The following is a 24,563-nucleotide window of genomic DNA, read 5'->3' on the forward strand; positions in this document are numbered from 1 at the left end:
ATGGTGCCTCTTCAGGCCGGCCGGGCATCCCAACCACCAGCCCCGCTTCTCCGCCCCGGCCCCAGGGCTGCCCAGCCGCCGCCACAGCCTCTCCTATCGGTGCGACGCGCTCAAGGCCCGAGGCGGCGGCGGCGGCGTTGGGGAAGAGAGAGGAGGGCGGCGGCGGCGGCCCCGCGGTGTGCCGCTGCTGCGGGCGGGCAAGACCCCATGCGGACGCCGGGCTGCGAGAGCAGCAGCAGCAGCGCCCCCTGCAGCCGGCCCCGCTCCCTGCCACGGCCCCGTGGCCGTCGGGCGGGCGTCCCCAGCCCCCTTTCCCCGCCGCCTCGGAAGCCGCCTCCCGCCCCGAAGTGGCTCCGCCGTGGTGGTGGCGGCAGTGCGGCGCTGGCTGCAGCAGCAGCTCCTCCTCTTCTGCCGGCCCGCTTGATCCTGAGAGCGGCGTTGGAAGTCCAGCTCTTGCACCACTAGCAGCCGCGGCGGCGGCTCCGGCTCCGGCTCCACCTCCTGCTGCTGCTGCGGCTGCTGCTATTCAGTTGCCGCCGCCGCCGCCGCCGCGGAGTCCTAAAGCCGCCCGCTGCAAGAGGATGGTGCGCCTGGCGGCCGAGCTGCTGCTGCTGCTGGGACTCCTCCTGCTTACCTTGCACATCACCGTGCTGCGGAGCAGCGAGACCGACGCCACGCCGGGCAACCAGAGCCAGCGGCAGCAGGTGAGTACCGACGCCCAGCAGCCACGGGGTTGGGAAAGGGGAGCGGGGAGGGGGGGGCACAAAACGAAATGTGAAGGAAAAGCCGCCTCCTGGGAATTAGGGTTTGAGGGCCTCAAGGAAGGGGTGTGTGTGGGGGGGTATCCATTCTAGCCACCCACTCAATTCCCCGGGTCTCCCCTTTTATAAATACGGCCACCCACTGAAATCTACACTTGGTCATTTTCTGGGTGAAGACTTTCTGTGGGTGCGTCAAGACAAGGCTTTCCCCCCATGCCAATCTTCAGTGGATTTTATAGCGTGTGTGTGGGGGGGGAGTTAGCAGTCGCCAGCGACAGCTTCAGTTTGTAGCCCTCCGGTGTTTTGCCTCGGCTCCTTCCATCCTTTTTCCTAGCAGGGGAAAAATACGCAGAGGTAGAAAAGGCGGAATCTCTGCACAGTGACGGTTAGCGGTAGGAGCCCTCCATCTGGAAGCCTCCTATGTTCTAGGAACATAGGAAAATGCCTTATACCACTCTCCAGTGGAGAGTGGTGTTTTCAGTCATCTGCTACCTGCTCCTTTCAACCCGAGATGCCAGAGGTTGAGTCTCGGACTTTCTGCATGCAAAGCATGTGCTCTACCGCTCCGCGGTGGTCTCTCATCCCATAGTGAAAGCGCCCATTCTCTCTCTCTCTCTCTCTCTCTCTCTCTCTCTCTCTCTCTCTCTCTCTCTCTCTCTCTCTCTCTCTCTCTTGAAAAGAAATGCTTTGGAGTGTAGCCAATGTGTGTTCTGAAGCTGCATCCACCACACTTTAGAATGTGCGTCTTTAAGTCTTCTCCGCACCATCCGTGAGCGCGCAGAGAAGAGGAGCAGGGTACAGCTTGCAGTCCCCACTCCTGACCTGCACATAAAAATCTGGACACAGAACCCTTTATGTATAGCATAGACGTGTGTGTGTGTGTGTGTGTGCTATTGTGAACTTGCCTTTTGTGCAGTTCCTGACCTTATAGCTTACCTGCCTACAATATGTACACAAGAGCCTATTCTCAGAACTTCAGATTAGCGTGGTTCTTCCGGTGGCAGAACTGATGGCTTTGTGACCAAAACGGAGCCCAAATACCCCTCCCCTGCTAGGGCCATCACTCCTAAAACCATCCTTTATTTCCTACCTTCATGGTGCCTCTCAAAGCTGGTTGCTTTACCCGGCTGCATGACCGTGTCTGTCCTGTACTCCTACCCCCCTCCACGCATTCACAAAATGGGTGAAAACGGTCTCTGCCTTTCCCCCTATGTTGTATTAATCCACATACCGCTTGCCTGGTCCTTTCCTTGGTTTTAGTGTAAGCAAATATATTTTGACGTATATTGTGAGTGAATTGCATCCATTGGTGGAGTGCTAAATTTTGAAGTGCAGGTGCTCCTCATGACAGTCCCCATAGCTATGCCCCCAGGGAGAGTTCAAAGATTCAGGCAACTGTGTTGATCCATAGCAACAAACCAGTTCTAAGCAGTTTTCATCTCTACCCAAAGACAAAATTTTGTAAAACTAATGGGTCTTCAGAGCTCATTCTGTCTAACCCACCTCAAAATACTTCGCATTACAGCAGGTGAAAATATATTATAAGTTTGAAAACTTATTTCCCCTACCCCCAGCTTTTGTGAAGATGCAGCTAAGATCAGAGAGAACAGGGAATCCTGGGTAAAGGGGGGCTGGCTGGCTGATGACATAATTTCCCCCACTAATCAAGAAGTGTTCATGCTGTGTCCCTGTGAGCATTACTATACTGCTGGTGTGGATCCAGGAATCTAAAGAATAGACACTGGCTGTGTTCACACTTAATGATCAGCCAAAAAATCTGGCTTATTAAACCAAATGTAAACAAGCTGTGTACTTGTGCATGCAGCCTATTCGTTCGTGTTTTGCTCTTCCCGTTGCACAAGCAAATAAACAAACCAGGCAAAGATAGCTCAGGCTTGATGTCCAAACCTGGGTATATGGTTTATTGTGCCAAACATGTCAAAATTGATAAGCCAACAACAAACACTGGTTTAAAGCTGGTTTACTGGCCAGGCTCCATAGCCAATTAAGTACAGAGCAGCCTTCCCCAACCTGCCAGCTTCCAGATGTGTAGGACTGCAAGTCCCATCATTCTCAACTAGCATGACCAAACCAGTTTGGGGAAGGTTTCTGTAGTCACCACTGAGCTAGATGACTCGATAGAAGGCAGTTTCCCAAGTTTAGATGTAGAGTACAAAATGTGCTACAATATACCAATACTGTGAGCAGAGAATATACCGCTACTAAATGGTGTACTGCATAATATACTGTTGGTGCTACATAATAGTTATGTTTTCAGATGAAATTTTAGTTTTCATCTTATAGGACTTGGATGCGGGAGGAATAACAGACTTGGAGTACAATTTTCCCAGTCTTTGTTCTCCAAATGATTTAGAGCAGGGGTCCCCAACCCCCGGGCCACGGAGCGGTACCGGTCCGCAGCCTGTTAGGAACCAGGCTGTGCAGGTGAGCTGCTTTCACCCACCCACCCTCACTCCAGCATACCTGGGCACGGGGCGCCATCTCGCCTGCCCAGCCGAAGTGAAACCAGGACGCTGGAGTGGGGTGGGGCAGCTTCGGAATGGAGCGCCTGGCCAGAAGCTGCTCTGGGAGAGCGACTTCCTGGCGCCTGGCCAGAAGCTGCCCACCCCCGAGTCCTGGCTTCGCTTCTGCTGGGCACCCACCCAGCCGAAGAGAAGCCAGGACGCTGGAGTGGGGGGGGGCAGGGGGGGCTTCCCAAAACCATCCCCTCAACCCTCACCCCCCCGGTCCGTGGAAAAATTGTCTTCCACGAAACCGGTCCCTGGTGCCAAAAAGGTTGGGGACTGCTGATTTAGAGGAAAGTAGAGATGAAGGCACTCAACAGTAGGATATTCACTTGAAGGGCAAGTATAGGTCCCCTAATGATAGTCATGAGGAAAATCCTATCCCTGTAATAATCACAGTGTAAGTTTAAAATGGACTGTCATCTGTTTCGGAGAATAAATTGAAAAGAATGATGGCCACTTTGTGGGGAGGAAATTTATCCTTTGGCAAGGGTGTACTATGCAGAACAGCCCCTTGGTTAGAGTCATCAGATTATCAGTGTATAATTCTAATACCAAAGAACCTCAGGACTGAGGTTGAGCTGAAAGTTCTCCAATATGAACTTCTGGTTCAAAACTAGGGGTGGGGGGAGTTACCCCTTTTTTTGCTGTTTCCCCCCAGTTTTGTGGTAGCAGCCAAGCTACCAGGTTCCAGGCAACCATCCTGCCACCCTTCCTTTCACTCACATTTCATCCCAGGTGGATGCGGGAGGGTGAATTCCAGCCTAGTCAAAAGGAGAGGGAAGGAAGTTCTTTCGCCCCCATAATCTGCTACAGTTGGTTGTGGCAACAACTGTACTACAGCTGGAAAAACCTCACTTCCGCCTACACAGTGCTTTGCTTGAGACTCACTGGACGTGTCAGGAACAGAAAACCTGCTACCCAAGCTAGTGCTGCACCACACAACCCTCAATTCTCATGCCTTATATGCAAAGGCTTTGGATTCTTGCACAAATATAAGAATTATTGTACATCTGGGAACGCTGCCCTAGCAGCTGTTCAGACAAGAAATCTTGTCAGGAAGAGAGTTAGCCACAACCTGAAGGAAGTGGTCACTTATATTTCCAATGTGTGGCAGGAAGTGGGAATTACTTGAATGTGTGGCAAAGCCAGTGCGGGGGGGGGGGAGGGGATCTCTATCCTCATTATAATCTCTACACATGTCTTTGGGTGAGGAATGGTACTTACTTCAGCCTTCCCCAACATGGTGCCCTCCAGATGTTTTGAATGACAACTCCTAGGTTCCTTGATGATTGGCCATGCAGGCTTGGCTGCATGGGGGGTTAAAGTCCAACATCTGGAAGGCACCAGGTTGGGGAAAGTTGCCTTACTGGTTTTGGTGTCTTTCCAGCCCACAAATCTCACTGCAGCATACAATGTTTTAAATAAATAAATAAATAAAAACATTCATTAGTAATATATATAGGAACGGGGGTAGCAAGAAAGCGTAACTTTTCTCCTTCTAGGTCACACTACTTACTCCTCCCTCAAAACCAATAAATGCTGTACTCATTTGTTTTCCATTCTGGATAGGTGCGAGTGAGTTTGTGCAGATGGGTTACAGGAAGTACACATTTCTGCTGCAAAGGTTCAGCCTTCAAAAAAGGGCCTGAAATGCTAATAATGTGCTGAGAGAAGGACGGATGCACCCTATACTATGTAGAGACAACAGGTGTAATATGGAGAATAGCTGTTTTCATTCATTTCATATGCTCCTACCTTCCCTGGTAAGCCCTGAGATTACTGTTCAGGATCCACAATCCAATTTGTAAGTATATATTTGAGAGAAAAGATGTATTGAGGCTTCAGGCTGAAATATGGTCTAGGTTTTGTGTGAGCCTCTTGTGATGCAGAGCCTTGTGTGGCGCAGAGTGTAAGCGGCAGATACTGCAGCTGAAACTCTCCCCACGGCCCGAGTTCGATCCCAGCGGAAGCTGGTTTTCAGGCAGCCGGCTCATGTTGACTCAGCCTCCCATCCTTCCGAGGTCGGTAAAATGAGTACCCAGCTAGCTGGGGGAAAGGGAACTGCGACTGGGGAAGGCAATGGCAAACCACCCCGCTACAAAGTCTGCCGAGAAAACATCAGCGAAAGCAGGCGTCCCTCTAGGAGTCAGCAATGACTCAAGTGCTTGCGCGAGAGGTTCCTTTCCTTTCCCTTTGTTCATGGTGGCTATGGAATGAATCCAGAAGGCAATACTGGAGTTCCGTTCTGGTGTAAGATGAAAATAATAGATTAGATACCCAAAAATGTTTTTATGATGGGAGCATTACACCCTTTTCAGTTGTCCAGGATCTATGGATAATGAGCACATGTGGGGATAGCAGGCTACTACACATGTTCCGTAGCACATCTGTAGAAGATCCATGCTCATATTTATTTATTTATTTATTATATTTCTATACCGCCCAATAGCTGAAGCTCTCTGGGCGGTTCACAAAAATTAAAATCATAGTAAAACAATCAACAGGTTAAAAGCACAAATACACAATACAATATAAAAAGCACAACCAGAATAAAAACCATGCAGCTCATACAGCTGTATGTGCAGAGGGCTACTTCCTCCCGCAGATTACCCACAGATATTGAATAACTGAAAAAGGCTATAGAGTTCACTGTCCATATAAACAACTCACTACTGTACCCAACACACAATTAAAGTAATGCTGCTATAAGGTTTTCTGTACCACTTGTAGTATTTGAAGATAAAATGCATGCGGTCTCAGCGACAGGGCTTGAATTGTTGATGGCGGGGAGGGGGGGACCCAAACCTTTAGTGACAACTCCCTTAGCTATTATTTCCCTTCAAAATTCGAGCACTGCCCATTAGGCCACTGCAATTTTGTACATGCTTACTTGAAAGCAAGGCTTCTTGAGCTCGGGGGGGGGGGGGTTTGCTTTCAAAGGTCTGGCTAATAGACAGGTGGTGTAAAGGCAGTAATGGGTGTTGTCTGTTTTGAAGAAGTTAAGGACATAAGAAGAGCCATGCTGGATCAGACCAAGAGTTCATCTAGTCCAGCATTCTGTTCACACAGTGGCCAACCAGTTGCATGTGCATTGGAAGTGACAATCTAGCAAGTCATCAGAAACAAGGATATTATATTTTTAAGAGATCCTGGAAGGCCCTGTGGAGAACGTGGAGCACACAACTGTCTTGCAGGGCAGGACAGTCTGCAGCACTTCCCTAACTTAATTATTTTTGCTGCCACCACCTCTCTCAGCAACCTTAGACCTTTTGGGTGTGGAGCAACCCCAAATCTGCAGGTTTTACCTAGGAAGGGGATAACTATCAGTTACATTCCTAAGTCACAAGTGAGCAAGCTCACCTGTTTTCCCCATGTCTTTCCTTGAGTAAAGCATGTAGCAGAGATCCTTCAGCCATCAAGGTATGCAGTCAAACCCCGTTCCATTAAAAAGCTTCATTAAGGTTAAGGATGAGGGTTGAGAGGGAAATTGGGTAGCACTGAAAAGAAATAAAAATACTAAACTATACAGCCTTACAGAGAGGTTCCCAAACTTGCTTGCCTGAAGTAAGGATCACCCATGGTGATCTGAGATGACAAAAGGGTGATATATTTTGTTGGCAAAAAGCCCCATCTTTTATCACCAGCCTTCCCCAATCTAGGTCCTTCCAGATGTTTGAGCCTATAACTGCCATCATCCCTGACCATTGGCTATGCTGACTAGGGCTGATGGGAGTTTTAGGCCAAAAACATCTTTAGGGACCCAGGCTCTGGAGCAGGGGAACTGGCAGAGAGAAGAGAATCCACGTCAGGTGTTACCACTCATCAGGCATGGAGTGCAGGCACATGGGTAGAGGAACTTGTGGGAATGAGCTATTGACACTTCCTCACATCCCAAATAGGTAGACTTAAGAGGTGTGAAGGGCAAGATTTCCTTCCTTCTCCCGATAGACAGAAACGATAAGGGGAAATTCTTAGCTTATGTATGTGACAGAAGATGCATTTAAATGCATGCTTACAGCTCACCATCTTGTTCTGCCCTTGAAAAACGAAACTCCTCTTCCTTTACCCTCCACACCCTTTCCTTGTACATCGTGTTGTTTTGGTTTGTAAGCCTAATGGCAGAGGGGGCCCCCTCTCTCTCTCTCTCGAAGTGAGCTGCTTTGGGGACATCGTTTTTCTGATAATGATTGTCTGGAAAATGGGATAAAAATGGAATAAGCAAATAAATGGAAGTTAGGTTCTTATGGTAGCCCAAAACACCAACACCACCCCACCAGCTTGAATTTTAAGAGGGATATGGACTTGCTTGTGGAAGAAGAGCTTTGTCTAAGTAATAATTAAATGCTGACTTCTGAATAATACAAAACTATCATTTGAACCATTGCTTGTAAATTGTCATTGTATCTTGCATTCCTATTAACAAAAAAAGCATCTTCAAGATGCTTAGCTATAATATTTTTATGACTCATGCTTTCATTCCTTATGGGCTCCTGATGTGTCTTAAAATGATGTTCTGTAAAATAGTAAAGTGAAGATGCTTGTGTGTTGTTTTAATGAGGCGTTTGGTATCGTCAGAATAACTCTGAATTTGCCTTTCTTGACAGGCGAGTAATATAATGAGGGAAACTCCTGGGCCAATGAAAACTCTAGGTAAAACTTGTTCCCAAAGGAGTTCTTTATATGCTGGTGGCTGGGGGTGACTTGACTATCTAGTTCAAAAAAAAATGAAAGGCAGGTTCCGTTTAGCGTCAGCGTATTCATTTATATATATGGACTCCCGATTTTATGAAATCTCTACCATTTCTCATAACACTTTCTGTTCAATTGAGCATCTGAATTTAAGCAGCATTGTAGAGCTAGTGGTCCAGTAGATCTTTTCATCATATTCTGCCATGCAAAGTCAAAATACTTTCTAGCTCAATTGATTTTGCAGCTCTGGATTTTGGGAGAGCAGAATCTTGAAGGCATTAAGGGCAAAAGAGTATATCGGATATCACACTAAGCTTTTAAACAGATGGAAACATAAGTCACAAATTTACTTATTCTCTATCCAAAATTATAGTAACCTCCCCTAGAAGTACATTTAAAAACATAACTAAACGAATCCTTTTGGGCCTCTGAAACCTTTTGCTAGCTCCCAGTTTTCTAATATTTCCAGAAAGAGTTCTGATCTCAATTAAATCTATCCTGGTGTTATCTATTTTGTTCCATGCCATAATAGTCTGCTCATCTTGAATATTTCTTTTTTAAAAAAGTGTATGGAAAAGAAAATGTGTCTGATAATGCAAACAATGGCAAATCAGATGGCTGATAGCTTTTTGCTGGCTGGGAAATGTCTCCATATGAGATTGCAGTCAGTTTGAGTTGCGTTGTTTTTCGGATTCCATGCCTCTTGCAGCTTTTCTGAAGGGCTACCCAAAAGGTAGCATGTTTTCAGAGATACTGCAGAACTTTTTGTTCTTGCTATGTTTTTTGTACCTGGAATGAAATTGATAGAGCAAATTATTTCCTAGTCATGAAGCAATTGGGTGGGGGCTTTTCTTTCTTACATTTAAAACAATTGCAAGTATCTCATATCAGAATACAGTAGTGTAAAGCTTATTACTAGAGATCTATCAGACTGATTTTGCTCATTTTTTGTTTTAAACAAGATTGAGCAGTGTAGATGTAAAAACAGTTCTCAGACTTTGAAAAAGTTCAAGGTTTGAGCTTTGGGCAGCGTGGGAAGAGAGAAGGGGGGAGGATGCAAAGGGGGGGGTGCCCCACGCTGTGCATGTAGTGGAACATGTGACACAGGCCACAGCTAGACCTAAGGTTTATCCTGAGATCATCCAGGGTTCGCCCCGCCTGAGCACTAGATCCCCTGTGTGTCACCTAGATGAACAGGTTTGACCCCTGGACGATCCAGGGATAAACCTTAGGTCTAGCTATGGCCATGGTGTGTGCATGCAGGTGTCATAATGCTTCCTCCTGTGACCTCGTAGAGTTCTGGGCCAATGAAAGGACAGGCACAGAATGTTGAGGAAGGGGCTGAAGAAAAGTCAGTTGGTGACAGAGGAGGAGGAAGAGAAGCTGAGGAGAAAGAGCTGAAAGGACACCAGAAGAAATCGTATGTCACATGTTTTTGACCTCAAACTTCAAGAAATGGTAAATGGCTAACTACTGTCTGTGGGAAACCCAGAGGCAGGACTTGTATCAAAGGTGGACAGTGGAGGCGGCGTGCCCGCCATTTTAGGAGGGTCAAAGGGCCAGCAGCGCACAAATGCTCGTGTGCAAAAGGTGAATGATTTTTTTAAAAAATAATTACTTTCCCCGCTCACCCAACCCCACCCCTGATGGATGCAGAGCTCCGTGCGCGGGTCCCGGCTCCTCACGAGGAATCACAAGTAACCAGGACAAACCGCAATGCCTGGCCATATGTTCCATGGGCCTAAAAGAGAGGGCGAGATCCCGGTGCAAGGGAGAGATGATCCCAGGATCCCCTGTGTGCCATGTGGACGCACAGGGACGATCCTGAGGATCACCCAGGATTTCGCCCTGTCTAGCTATGGTCAGGGTGGTTATATAGAAGAGAGGCTACCCCAGTGAGGTGGTCTGGCTTCCAAGGCCATCTATTGAAAACAATATAGATTGACAAACTGTGAAGCTATCCATCCTCTTTAGCATGAATTCCCTTTCACTGATCTCTTCAGAAGACCAGAGCACTTATTTCTCTAATGCCCCACCTTTATAGTACAGATTTTCAAGGCAGCTTACAAAGTAGGTAAGGCAACAATAGCAAACAACAATTAAAACACAATCACTACAAATGTTACAACCATAAAACAATAATATCGGTTAAAAGCAGGAGGGAAAACAGGAAAACCTCAGCTACTAGCAACAGAAAAATTAATAATTCAAATGCTTAAGCATATAAATAATCTTGGTTTGGCACCTAAAACCCATTAGGCCAGATGCTGGGAGAGCACTTAAGGGGCAACTACAGAAGGACTTTCAATGATAACCTTAGCTGGCAGGCTTATTCGGGTGGGAACAAGTGCTCATTTAGAGAGCAAAGCCACCAGCATTTTGAATTGTTCCTGGAAACAGACAGGAAGCCAGTGAAGATGCTTTAAAGTTGGCGAGATGTGTTCCAAAGAACCAGACCATATCAGAGGCTACATCAATGTGTCGTGATTGGTCAGAGCTCCTCTGGGCTGGATAATAGCATTGGTTTTCTTAACAAGACGTTTACCATGACTGCATTAGTGGTGTACTCATTTGCTTTTGTTTAAAGGACATTTGAACAGAATCTACAAGTTGTGGCTATATGTTCCCCATTCTGCGTCATTCACAGCATGCAAGAGACTTCATAATAAAACCAACCTGAGATACAATAACTTATGTCTTGACTTCAAGGATTGTTAAATACTCAGAAACAGGCACCATATAATTTAATTCACAAGGCCCTTAATACAGCCTTCCCAACCTGGTGCACTCCAACTGTTTTGGACTTCAACTCACATCAGCCCCAGACAGCATGGCCAATGATCAGGAATGCTGGGAGTATAGTTCAAAACATCTGGAGAGGTTGCGGAAGGTTGCCTTAATATAAATTATTTTATATAAATAAAAGCCTCCTAAATTAAATGTGTTGGTGCCTGTTGATGAGCTGGAACAGAAGACAGGCTGATTATGTTGCTGACATGGCAAAAGGAATCCTATTCCTACGTCTATCTGGTAAAGCAGAGGTGCAGAGCCTTTGGCTAGGGGAGAGAAATTTGGCCCTCTTGAGGTCCCAATCCAGCCTTCCAGGGTTTCTCAGATGGCCATCCCCTTCTCTTGCCTCACTGTCTTTCCTGCATCCACTGATTGTTTGGTGGCTTCCCAACTTTTTTTTATTTATTTATTTGTTATAGTTATATCCCACCTTCTGTTTGTCCAAGAAACTCAAGGCAGCGTACATAATCCTCCTCCTCTCCATTTTAGCCTCACAACAACAACCCTGTCAGGTAGATTACGCTGAGGCCTTAGCTAGACCTACCAGTCTAGCGGGACAGAGGGGTGAAGATCTTGTGATATTTTTATCACAAGATCTCCCCCTCTGTTCACACGTGGCACATGACAACCTCAGAGGGAGAGGTGTCGCGCTCGCCATTTTGGGTTTTTTTCTTAAAGGAGAAGATGCGCACAAACGCTTGTGCGCAAAAGGTAGGGTATTTTTTTAAAAAAACATTATTTTCCCCACCCCCGATGGGCACAATGCTCCTGAGGAGCTCTGCGCCCCATGCGTGGCTCCCAGCTCCTCACGAGGAACTGGGACAAACCGTGACGCCCAGCCACACATTCTGCGGTCTCGAGATCAGCCCAGGACTGCGGAAAAAACGGGCTCAAAGGGTAGGGCGAGATCCCGGGGCAAGGGAGGGATCATCCCTCCCTGATCCCAGGATCCTGTGTGTCATGTGAATGCACAGGGATGATCCCAGGGATCGCCCCAGGATTCCGCCCCGTCTAGCTAAGGCCTGAGCGTCAGTGACTGGCCCAAAGTCACCCAGTGAGTTTCATGGCCCAGCGGGGACTTGAACCTGGGTCTCCCTAGGCCAACACTTTTGGGTACTTTTTTCCCCATTCTAAAATGTTGAAATGCTTAGTTACTGGCAGTAAAACCCACCCATCACTGGAATGCAGCCTCTAAAAGCTTCTCTGAAAGAGCATATTTTACATCTGTGGTAAAATATGGATGCAAGAACCATGTGGGTGGGACTAATGGCATGGTTCCTTCTTCTCAGCCGTCTGCACTTTGCATGGTAAGGAACAATATAATTGGCTCTATCTGCATGGCTCCTGCATTCAATTTTTACCAGAGGAAACATGGAAAGAAGTGATTCGCATGCTGCTGCAGGAGGATATGAGCTGGCTCTAATACCCTGCATATTTCATTGCAAAGTAGAAAAAAAGGGAGGAATTCGTTTCTCAAGTATTGACAGCCATAGTATTTGAACAACTGCAGGCTATGTTCCGGCTTTGCCTCCCCCCCCACCCCCGTTGCTGGAAACGTTGACTTTTCTTGGAGTTTGCTAATACTAAACAGTCTATGTCCAGCCTTCCTTGTTTACTCTTATTTTTGCTGAAACATCTTTTTAAAACAAAGTTAAGTGAGCTCTGATTACTACTTCTTCTTTAATCTGCCTTGTCAGAACAGAGCCATTCTTTCTTCCTTCATATCTTGCTCTTGTATTGTGACATTTCTGAAGTCGGGGTTTACTATCATTTTCTGAATAAGCTGACAATAGAGACACATAATACTTGCTATTTGAAAGCTCTTGCCCTCTATATCACTTTATCTCTCTCGGGTTTTTTCCACAGCCAATGTTAAAGTGTAGATGTAAAACAAGTAGATCTTGCCTGCTCTGATGTTCCTACTAGGCATAACAGTTACAGGCTTTGTGCGGGTACTGTTGGTTGATCCACTGTTGCCTTTCTCCCATTTTTAGCCACCGTGATTGATTTAGTGCTAGAACCACCACAGAGAAACATCAAAGAGATGTGTTTTTTGTACAAGTTATGTATATCTGTAGGATTTTGGTTGTGTTTTTTTATAAAGCTTAAGTCTTGGCTTGTGTGGCAGATAGTTTTAACCTCAAATAAACTAGGCCAGTGAATACTAACAGAATTTCGACCTGTTTCAGGGGCCATCTGAAACCCTTGCAATCACTTTTGCTAAGATGCCTCCAGCACCCACAGCTAACAGCCTGGTGACTCACCCATAACTCTCAACCCATGACCAATAATTCAGGAATTCCTGCCTTTCAAAAAAAGGGAATTTGGCAACCCACACTTAGCCTGGCATAAATAGTTGCTTGATTTTGTTCTCTATTTTGGAGTTCTGGGGTGGGGCAAGAAGGGGGGCTGTTTTCACTCATTCTCAGTTGATGCATTCTGCCACAAACAGCCGGTGAGGGCTCCTCTTCTTGTCAGCTTTGTTTTTAAACCCAAGGCTGCATTTTAGTACCAGAGAAGTCAGACAGTGTGTAGCCTATATATACATTTTTACAACGTATTTTATTAAGTGCAGAAGCAGTGAGATGCAGTGTGAAGACACAGGCCATAGCTAGACCTAAGGTTTATCCCTGGATCGTCCAGGGGTCAAACCTGTTCATCTAGGTGACACACAGGGGATCTAGTGCTCAGGCAGGGGCGAACCCTGGATGATCCCAGGATAAACCTTAGGTCTAGCTGTGGCCACAGAAGACTGAATTACGAGACTCTTTCATGCTAGTAGAGTTCTGCTAAAATGAGATTTAATGCAAACATAAGGAAAGAGTGAAATCTAAAATAAATTGAGTATTAATTACCTTGCATAGCCCAACCAATTTTTTGAATGGGTTTAATACAATGTAGTTGATAGTTACAAGATACAGGATGTAAGAATGAAGCCTGGTGCAGATGTGATGCTGACTCCCTGGTTCATAAATCAGGAGTCAGCGCCGAAGTGTGCACTCTCTCCTGTTCAGCATTTTATCTTCCCAGCATGAATTTCTCCCCTCCCGCTTCTCTTAACTGTGATCCAGTATTTCATCTGAATCAAAATGAAGCATAGTTAACACTGGCCATGTTTGGTCGCCATATTCAAACAATAGTTTAGCATGATGGGAACAAGCCGAGCCTCCTTCCAGAATCACTTGCTCCTCCCGTGCAGCTTACAGGAGGAATTCACTTAAGAAACAAGCTTTGTGAGCAATGGTTTAAAGTGAACTGATTTGGCGCTAACTGTAGTTAGCGTTAAACCACAATCCGCAGGCCTTTGGACACGAATACAAGCAGAGTTTAAGGAAAAGCAGAACCAAAACCTTCTGAACTCCTTCTCCAATCCATGGGGCAGAGTAAGTGCATGAATCTGGAGCAGGCTGGGTTCATTAACGTCACACCAAAACTGTGGTTTAGTGTAGAATCATAGAATAGCAGAGCTGGAAGGGGCCTACAAGGCCATCGAGTCCAACCCCCTGCTCAATGCAGGAATCCACCCTAAAGCATCCCCGACAGATGCTTATCCAGCTGCCTCTTGAAGGCCTCTAGTGTGGGAGAGCCCACAACCTCCCTAGGTAGCTGATTCCATTGTCGCACTGCTCTAACAGGAAGTTTTTCCTGATGTCCAGCTGGAATCTGGCTTCCTTTAACTTGAGTCCATTATTCCATATCCTGCACTCTGGGAGGATCGAGAAGAGATCCTGGCCCTCCTCTGTGTGTAGTAGTCCCCAAACGTGTGTTTGGATATTGTTGGAGTAAAATTCCAACAGTTTTTATTCTCCCAGTATTTTAACAGTCTATAAATTAATTTTAACCTTGCTGTTTTAAATTTGTGTTTTAAATTTGTATTTTTGCACTGCTGCTGTTTTTATCTTGGTTGTGCTTTTATATTGTATTTTATATTATGTTTTTATGCTGTTGTTGTTTTGAATTGTCTTAATTTTGTAAACCGCCCAGAGAGCTTCGGCTATTGGACGGTATAGAAATGCAATAAATAAATAAATAAATAAAATTCCCATCTTCCCCAGTCAGCGTGATCAGGGATGATGGGTGCTGTAGTCAAATACAATCTGGGAACACATGGTTGAGAACCACTGATAATAGGCGCACTTGGCCTGAAGTGACAAAGATGAGTTCAAGAGTTCCCCCAGACTATGTCCTTGCCCTATAGACTCTACAGAGTAGAGGAGTGCAACACCATCTAGGACACAAGTCCTGGACTTGAGAACTGCCCATACACACAGTTTCTGTCTTACTAGGATTCTGTTTCAGTTGGTCGACCTTCATCTAGCCCACTACTGCATCCAAGAACCAATCCAGGTTATGCACAGCCACGTTCAGATGTAACAGAGAAATGGAACTGGACGTCATCTACACAATGATGACACCACGCTCCAGATCCCCTCGTGGCCACACCCATTGGCTTCATATAGAACTTAAAAACCATTGGTAACAGGAGCATGCCCTATAGTATCCCACAGAATAATTGTCAAGGAGCTGAGACACAGTCCTCCAATGTCACCTTGCAAATAGGAGCTGAGCCTCTGCAATACATCTACTCCAACCTGACAGAATTGGTCCCGGAGGATACCATGATCGATTATATAAAAAAATCACTGAGAGATCAAGGAAAAGCAACATGGGCACATTCCCACTATCCCTCTCCTGATAAAAGTCCTCCATCAGGGCAACCAAGGCCAATTCTGTCCCAAAACCATATGTGAATCCAGGCTGGTTTGGGTCTAGATGCTTTATATCCTTCAAGAGCATCTGCGTTTGTGCTGTCACCACCCTCTTGAGCACCAAAGGGAGTATTTGTAACTGGACAATCATTGTCATAAACGTCTGGGTCCAGAGAGGGTAATTTCAGAAGTGGTTGCACAATTGCCGCTTTAAAGGCAGCCAGCGCCATTCCCTCATATAAATATACATTAACTGCTCCTTGGACACACCTGGCCAACCTTCTCCAGCAAGTCCTAATAAACCAACATGGGCAAGAGTTGAGAGAGCACACAGATATACGCATCACTGCAAGTGTCTTGTCCACATACTCTGGCTGCATCAACTGAAATTGATCCCCCAGAACTGGATAAGATGCTGCATTAGCCAAATCAGGACCTGTCTCAACCTTAGTGTTCAGATTGCTACACAGACAAGTGATGTTTTATTCAAAGTGCAAGGCTAATTTGTCACAACAGGCCTCTGAGGGTACCAACATACTGTTTGTTGAGGCAGAAGACACTAAGCTTCATACCACTTGAAAAAGCTCCATTGGACAGCTAACTTGAGGATGCAATAGAGTCAACAAAGTAAGCCTTTTTTGCTGACTTCACTGCCAAAATTATGTGCTTTCACATATGTTTGGTTATTCTTGCAGCATGTCCTCTGCCAAAGACGCTGTAGCCTTCTACTGGCCTATCTCATAAACCGAAGCTTATTCCAAGTTTATTCCCAATGAGCAAAAGAGTACTGGGGAACAATTTTGTGTACATTTAATACTCATTGGAAGCACCATTGTAGCAAGATGAAAAGACAATAATTTTTGAACCACAATAGAGTACCACCATGAGTATATGTCCGGTGGCTCTCTGTTGTCAATATTGGATGCACAAAGAAAGGTGATTAATGTGTTTAATCTAGTGGAAATTAGAACCTCTGTTCCTCCTGTTGCAGCCAGATCTAAAGCCTTGATAAACCTACATTACTCTCCTTCATTACTCTTGCCTTTTTCACACCCATCACAGATTTATTCAGCCAAGACAATCGGTCCATTATTTAATAACGGAGTTATTTCCTATGGTAAAAAGTGATGTAGGCCAATGAGTTGTACTTTGCCCCAAAGCCATTTGGCTCATCATCAGAGCTCAAGAGTAAGACATGCCAGTTTCCATGACAGAATGCCTCTCAGGAAGCCTTTTTTTTGGGGGGGGGCTGAATAGCGGGGTAACATGCTTTAAATAAATAAATAATGCCGCCTACACTTCCTGATGTTTTCCGCTTAAGATGATACGTTGTACAAATTGTATTTTTATTTTTTTTTATAATTTTTATTTGTTTTCTACACTATATAAACATACAACATTACAATAGTAATAATAATAAAAAAAGAAACATCAAACAACTGCTACATACATATTGAATAAATGTTGAGTACATATATGTTGAATAAGTATTACCTATACATTATCATACTACAACATAATCATTCTTAACATAAAAGTGCACCCCCCACCTCGGGATCTATTCCTGAGTCCAAAATCTGATCGTTTCTTCTGCTGGCGGTTTCCCACTTCCCTTAGTAAACACGAATATTAGGAACTGTTTCCAGATTCCTTCAAACTCATTTATTTTAGTTACGCCTTTTCTCCACTTAATATTACATGTCGGTTTATCATTAATGGCTATATCCCATACTTCTTTGTACCATTCTTCAATAGAATATTCCCCTTGAATCTTCAAGTTCCTAGCTACCATCAGTTGTGCTGCAACCAGCAAACTCGATATCAGCTCTATAGTTTCTTTTCCACACTTTATATCTTCAAATAGGGACAGCAATGCAATCTTTGGTGTTTGTTCTATTTTCATTCCCACTATTTCTTCAATTTCTGAAAACACCATCTTCCATAATCTTTGTACATATTTGCATTGCCACCACATATGTAAATACGTTCCTTTTTCCCCACAACCTCTCCAACAATTTGCTGAATGCTGATCATTTATCTTATTCAATCTAATCGGGGTTAGGTAGTTCTCCTTTATTCTCACTGATAAACTTCTCAACATTCTTTGTTTCCATAGTCCCTCCCATCTCTGTCGCCCTATTTGTACCTTCAAATCTGACTCCCATACCATTTTCTCTGAGTTCTCTCTAAACTCCTTTTCTAACAATATTTTATATATTTCACTCATTAACCCTTTTAAAACTATACTACCTCCTTTACCTTTTTCCTTATTTACTATTAACTCTTCAAACTTCGTCATCTTTCTACAAACTCTATTATCTTTAATCCACTTTTTATTCCATTGTTCTAATTGCCCATATTCTAACCAAGATATTTTTTTTCCTTTAACAATTTTTCCATATCCTCTCTTGTTTTTATATCTCTTAACCAATCCTTTAATTTCATTTTGCTTTTCTCTTTTAATATTTTGCATAATCTACCCTTCAGATCCTCTGGGAAATTCTTTAACATTATTATCAGTGCTAAGGGAGAGTTGCTCGGAAGCAGCTTCCCTTTAAATTTACTCCAAATAAATAATCCAGTCCTCAGGAGTGGATTATCTATACTTCCAACCCACTTTCTCCCTCCATCTTTAAAAAAGACATTGTCCAAACTCATCTCTACGTTACTTATAGTTTTTTCTTCCATCCAATATAAATCTCCTACTCCTATAATTGCTTCTACAATATGTCTTAATCTATTTGCTGCGTAGTATAATTTTATATTTGGGAGACCCAATCCACCCTTTTTTTGGCTTAGATACCAATTATTTTTATTCACTCTTGCTCTCTTTTCTCCATTACAATATTTATTAATAATATTTTGCCAACTTTTTATCTCAGTTTCTGATATTTTTATTGGTAACATCCTAAACACAAAATTAATTTTAGCTAAAATCTTCATTTTTATTAATGCTATTCTTCCAAACCAAGATAAATTTAATCTTTTATATTTCTCCAATTTCTCTAATACCTTTCTTTAACCTCGTTAAATTCTCCTTTTCAAGATTCTCTAATTTTTTTGTAATTTTAATTCCCAAATATTTAATCTCCTCCTTAACTCTCATTTCTATTCCCTTATGTTCCCATTCCTTTTCTTCCTTCTTAGTATAATTAAACAACATCATCTCTGATTTAGACCAATTTATTCTTAACCCTGTAATTTCTTCAAATTCCCTCAACTGATATTTAATTCTTTCTATTTTTCTTATTGGGTTCTTAATGGTCAATAAAGTATCATCCGCAAACATGTTTAACTTTATTTCCCTTACCTCTCCAATTCCTTCTAACTCTTCATCCTCCCTTAGTGCCTTCGCCAATACTTCCATAACCATTACAAACAGGACCGGCGAGAGCGGACATCCTTGTCTTGTACCTCTGGCTAGTCATATCTTTTCAGTGAGTCCATCGTTTACCACCACTACAGCTGTATTTTGGGAATATAACTGTTCTATTATGTTTTTTAATTTATTTCCAAATCCCAATTTATCTACAATAATCTTTAATGCCTACCAGCTCACACAATCAAAGGCCTTAAAAATATCCAATACCATAATTCCTGCCTTGATATTTGATTTTTTTATTACATTTATTACATTTAAAACTCTTCCCACTAAACTATGCATCTGCCTTCCTGCCACAAATCCACATTGATCTTCTCCTATATATTCTGATATAAATTTATTTAACCGTTTAGCCATAATAGATGAGAAAATTTTGGCATCCTGATTTATTAACGAGATAGGTCTATAAGAATCAGGACTAGTCAGGTCTTTATCTGGTTTTGGAATTAGAATTATCAATGAGTGTTCCCATGTTTCAGGTATCTTCTCTCCTAATAATATCATATTATAAAGTTTCAATAACTTTGGAACTAAAAATTCTTTGAAAACTTTATAATATTCTGGTCCTAAACCATCTGCTCCCGGTGATTTACCAACTTTCAAATTATCAATAACATCTTCAATTTCTCTTTGAGTTATTACCTTCTCCATTAACTCTTTATATTCTGGTTTTATTCCATTCTTTATAAACCTTCCAATATATTCCTCCACCTTTTCTTGTTGTATTTCTTTACCCTTATATAGTTCCTGATAAAATTCCTGGAAAATTTTTATTTTATCTTTCATTATATGACAATAATTCCCTCGATTATCCTTCAATACTTCTATCCCATTCCTCCCTTTTTCTTTTTGTGTGAGCCTGGCAAGCAACCTAGAATTCTTATTACTGTTTTCGAAATATTCCCTTTTCATATATATTAAATTCTTTTGAACCTCCTCTAAATTTAAATTTTCTAATTGTTTCTTCTTAGCTTGTATTTCTACTAATTTATATTTATTTTTACCTCGCCAATATTCTTCCTCCAAATTTCTAATTTCTATCTCTAACTTTTCCTGCTCTGCACGTTGTTGTCTTTTTAAGCTACACGTCTCTCTAATACAAATTCCTCTTACTACAGCCTTCATGGTGTCCCAAACGACTGACCCCGCTGTTCCTCCCTTTTCATTAATTTCCCATGACTCCGACAATTCCTTCTGAATTTTCTCTACCACTTCATTATATTTCAATATTTTTGTATTCAACTTCCATCTATATGCCTCTTTATAGTTCTTCTTGACTGCAAATTCTAAACTTAACAAGGCATGATCAGTTACTTTTATTACCCCCATTTCCATTTTACAAATCTTCGTTGCAAAATCTTTTGAGACAAATATATAATCTATCCTGGAGTATGTATGATGAACTGGGGAAAAATATGAGAACCCAGGCTTAATCCCATTGAGTAAACGCCAAGAATCTGAATAATCATTTTCTTTTATTAATTTATTCAATATAGTTATATTATTCCTCTTTTCAACATTAGTGGGATTCGACCTGTCCCATCTATTCTCCATAACCATATTAAAGTCCCCAGCTAATATGACATACCCCTCCTTGAATTCTTCTATTTCTTTAAATAACTTTATAAAAAACTCTCTATGTCTCTCATTTGGGGCATACACATTAATTAGCGTATATACCTTTCCTTCAATTTTACCTTTTAACATAAGATATCTGCCACTATCGTCCTTTTTTGTTTCTTCTAATATAAACCCACTTTTTTTTGAGATCAAAGTGGCCACTCCATTTTTTTTTTTTTGACGTCCCTAATGACTTTTCATAATAAGCTAACCACTTTAATTTTATCATATTTGAATTCTCGGAGCCTTGGTGTGTTTCTTGCACCATTATAATATCCGATCCTTCTTTATTAAACATTTGTTCTATTCTCCTCCTTTTCACGACTGCCCCCAAACCTTTAACATTGAGTGTTGATACTTTTATCTTTTTATCCATATTCACCCTTTTGAAGTCTCTTCCGATCCCTTGTGCTCTGCAACTCAAATTTACATACATAAAAACACAAACTCCATACAACTACCCCCCACCCCCTTACCCCATCCCTTTCCCTCCTACCTTCCCCCCCTCCCCACCCACCCCACTCTGATCCCCCCACATCCCCATGAGTCTAATACTCCAGCCATTAACTTTAAAGGGAGGGGGGGAGGCAGTGCTGCGCCTGGCCAGCAAGGTTTCTATGTTTAATATTTCTGTCTACAATTATCTCATAATATGATTAACAATTCTATTACACCCCAGATGTCCCAGCCTCATTCCCCCCCCCACCCGTTCCAGTCCCACTTACTTCCCCATACAGACCCAGCCTCTTCAGCAACTCTTTACCTTGATCCATTGAGGTTACTGTGTTCCCCCCTTCCATGTGTAAATCTTAAAAAAACAGGATAACCCCACGAATACAGGATTTCGTTCTTCACTAGTGTTTCAGTTATTGGTTTAATACTGCGTCTCCAGTTTAATGTATGCTGAGAAAGATCATTGTAAATTTGCACTGCTTTGCCTTTATACTGCAATTGGACCATAGATCTCAATTGTTTCATAACTTGCTCTTTTTTATAATAATTACCAAATTTCACCAAAATGTCTCTAGTCCCTTTGTAGTTTTGCCCCCCCACATGGTGAACTCGATCTAAATCCGATCCATCTATTGGTAGGTCAGGCATCAGCTCTTTGAACCAATTCAGGATGATTTCTCTTAGATCTTCTCCTTGTGTTTGCTTTAGCTGTTTTATTCGAATTGATGATCGACGAGATTGATCCTCCAAGGCTATCAGTCTTAATTCATAATCTTTAAATTGAATATTTGTTGATTTTTCAAAAGCCTCTTGCTTCTTCTGGTTCAAATCAGCTTTTGTCTCCAAATCTTTGATATTTTTTGAGTTCTCAGCTGTCTTATCAGCCAGGACACGCATTTGTTGTCTAAAAACATCCATTTGCTGATCCATTTTTTAAAAAATAACAGTATTGTTCTCTGCAATTGCCGCTTTAATTTCCACTAAAGAGGGTGGCTGACTGCCAATTGCTTTTCCCCCTTCAGCCATGTTTTTTTCTTTTTTTGGCACTGTATCTAAGAAAACTGGGCCTGTATCTTCGTCCTCCTGTTCTCCTTCAGGGACTGGATTTTCCAGGTTGGAGAGGTTATGGTTACTTGGTTTCTTTTTTTGTGTATTTAACCTTTTCCACTCCTTCCTAATTCTCCTTTTAATGTTAGACATAGGACACTTCTGGACAGGGCATAAATCTTTGAGTCCAGCTCCCTTTCTTGGCAGTTTATTTATTAGCTTATCTTCTGTGTGTTAAACACTCTTCCTTCTTCTCAGGGGGGGGAATACATCAGATTCACAACAGCATTCACTAGAGGGGACCAGAACTAGCCATACACAGTCTATCAATGCCACACTTCGCCCCCTCACCGAACACTGCTATTTCTCCACCACCGCTCACCCCCCCTTCTCGCCAGCCGACGATAACTACAACAAGCTGCTTTCCTCTTTATAAAGCCAGTATTTCAGTCTTTTCCACTTTGAAATAGAAGATAAGAGGTGAGATTCGCTATAAATCAAGTCAGCATCTAACAAAAACAAACTCTCTCTGCTCCAACTGCGTCACAGCAGCAGGCAGCTTTAGTTTCGCTTTTCCACAGATGCTTATAGAAACATTCCGTAAGCTCTCACCTTATCTCTTCCAGCTTTTCCAACACCGGCAAGTTAGACAGTTAGCATTCATAGTCCTTTTCCATCATTTGATTAAAGATTTATGCCCATTAAAAAGGAGATAATTGTTTTTCCCGGCTAAGCCGGTTAGAGCATCAGAAGAAACTCGCCGACTCCATGGCTGCCAAGCTCCGCCCCCCACGTTGTACAAATTTTAAGTTTGTAAACTGACATAGACTTTAGAGTAGTTTTCCCTAAGGCATTTGGAGCAGACTTTAATGATGCAAAATATTTATGAAGTGCCCCAAGCATCTAAGCACTGAATTATTATTATTATTATTATTATTATTATTATTATTATTATTATTATTATTATTATTATTAAAGAAGAGGTCCTGCCAGGGTGGATTTGATTTAACTCAATTTGATTTAAATCACGTTTTAAATCACTTCTCAGAAAGACTTGATTTAATCATCTGACTTCCACCCCCAAAAAGTGCACTCTATTCATTGAATTTTTTGAAACGTAGCACTTAAGAGGTAAGAGGTTCATTCTGTGTACGTAGATTTGCAAAGGAACAATGGGATTGTGATCTCTGCAGACACAAATTCACAGTTTCGAGAACTGTAAAACCAAGCATCTGTGATAATATCTTCTAGATAGAAAAAATGCCCAATAATCTTACAGAAACCTCTGGAAGAGCACGACATTGTGAATGGGTTAATAGAATTCATTTACCAAAAAAATTAAACATTGCATGAATATACATAATTAAAAACTAATCCGTATTTCATGATGAATAGCCTACAAGCAGATATTTCCACTTCACCATGTTTCCCATTCCAAGTACTATATACTTGCAACACTCTTGCTTCTTAGAGTGGCCACTTACATGTCCCTTAAGAGGAAATATATCGACAAAAAGTAGAACAAAAGAAGATATAGAATAATTTGCCTATTCTAATAGATATGTGTAGAGGCAAATTTAGAAATAATTACTATAATTGAAATAGAAATACAGTACATCTTACCGTAGTGGACTATAATGTATCTTAAACAGAAAAGTATCTTTAGATAGATTTTTCCTGAAAAAGCATTTTATTTAAAAAATCTAATTTAAATTTTAAAAAGTCCGATTTTTTGTATTATTTTTTGAAAAATCATTGACTTTTATTCACCCTGGGTCCTGCCAAAGATGCTAAAACGTACTCCTTGCAGATTCTCATTTATACTGCAGTGTCTTACAGTTGCGTAGAGGCTCACAAAAGTTTCCTAATGTCCACCTCATTGTGGACAAGCTTTCCTGAAAGTTAGGTTGCTCACCACTGCTCATCCTTCCCTGCAATACTGGCCAATGAACGCGGTGTTTGTCTGGGGGAAATGATGACATTCAACATCAATTGTGCTGGGACTCCCCAGAATCATTTTCCATGCACAGAAATTCCACAGCAGACTAGCTGGTGGCACAGTGAGCGTCCTGCGAAAGCAGAACATCTGAGAACCTCACATCTAAATCATGTTATGACACCGTTCTCTCACAGGAAGGATTAGGCCGTTATTCTGGAGTGAAGGCACAAACATCTGCCAAACAATGCAGGAATGCCATGATTAATCTTAAAAATGTCTCTCTCTCTAGCACAAACACACCCAGTGGTGGATTTCTATTAGTAAGTCTTGGACTAAGAAGTCAGAAAATGGCAGCCCAACTTCAAATTCAGGTATAAACATCTCAGAGAGGGCAGATAATTAATAACACTTCTTGGAAGTTTCTATTACCCTACTGGCAGTTGTATACAGCACTGATGGGTAATTTTTCATTTATGCATAACTACATGCAGACTACCTCCTGGTAGCATTTAAAGTTGTTGTTTTGTGGGTTTGGGCATTTCGTAAAATAGAGTATAAGTACGTTATATTGTAAAACAAAGAGCACTTTTGTGTTTTGAACCACTTTCAAGGGCTTCTTCCTGTTCTTCTTTCTCTGAATATATT

The 24,563-nt window shown here is 42.5% G+C and overlaps 1 protein-coding gene across 2 annotated transcripts in view; it reads left to right on the plus strand.

Annotated features, from left to right (window-relative positions):
• Nucleotides 1–541: 541 nt before the first annotated feature.
• ISM1 (isthmin 1) overlaps nt 542–24,563 on the plus strand; it is a 325,195-nt gene continuing 301,173 nt past the window's right edge. For both annotated transcript variants that reach the window (XM_063125344.1, XM_063125345.1), the window contains exon 1: nt 542–704. In XM_063125344.1, coding sequence (XP_062981414.1) covers nt 582–704 — 123 coding nt within the window. In that variant the 5' untranslated portion in view covers nt 542–581. The remainder of the gene's footprint in view (nt 705–24,563) is intronic.

This window comes from Elgaria multicarinata, chromosome 4, assembly GCF_023053635.1.
Source record: "Elgaria multicarinata webbii isolate HBS135686 ecotype San Diego chromosome 4, rElgMul1.1.pri, whole genome shotgun sequence".
Lineage (NCBI taxonomy): Eukaryota > Metazoa > Chordata > Lepidosauria > Squamata > Anguidae > Elgaria > Elgaria multicarinata.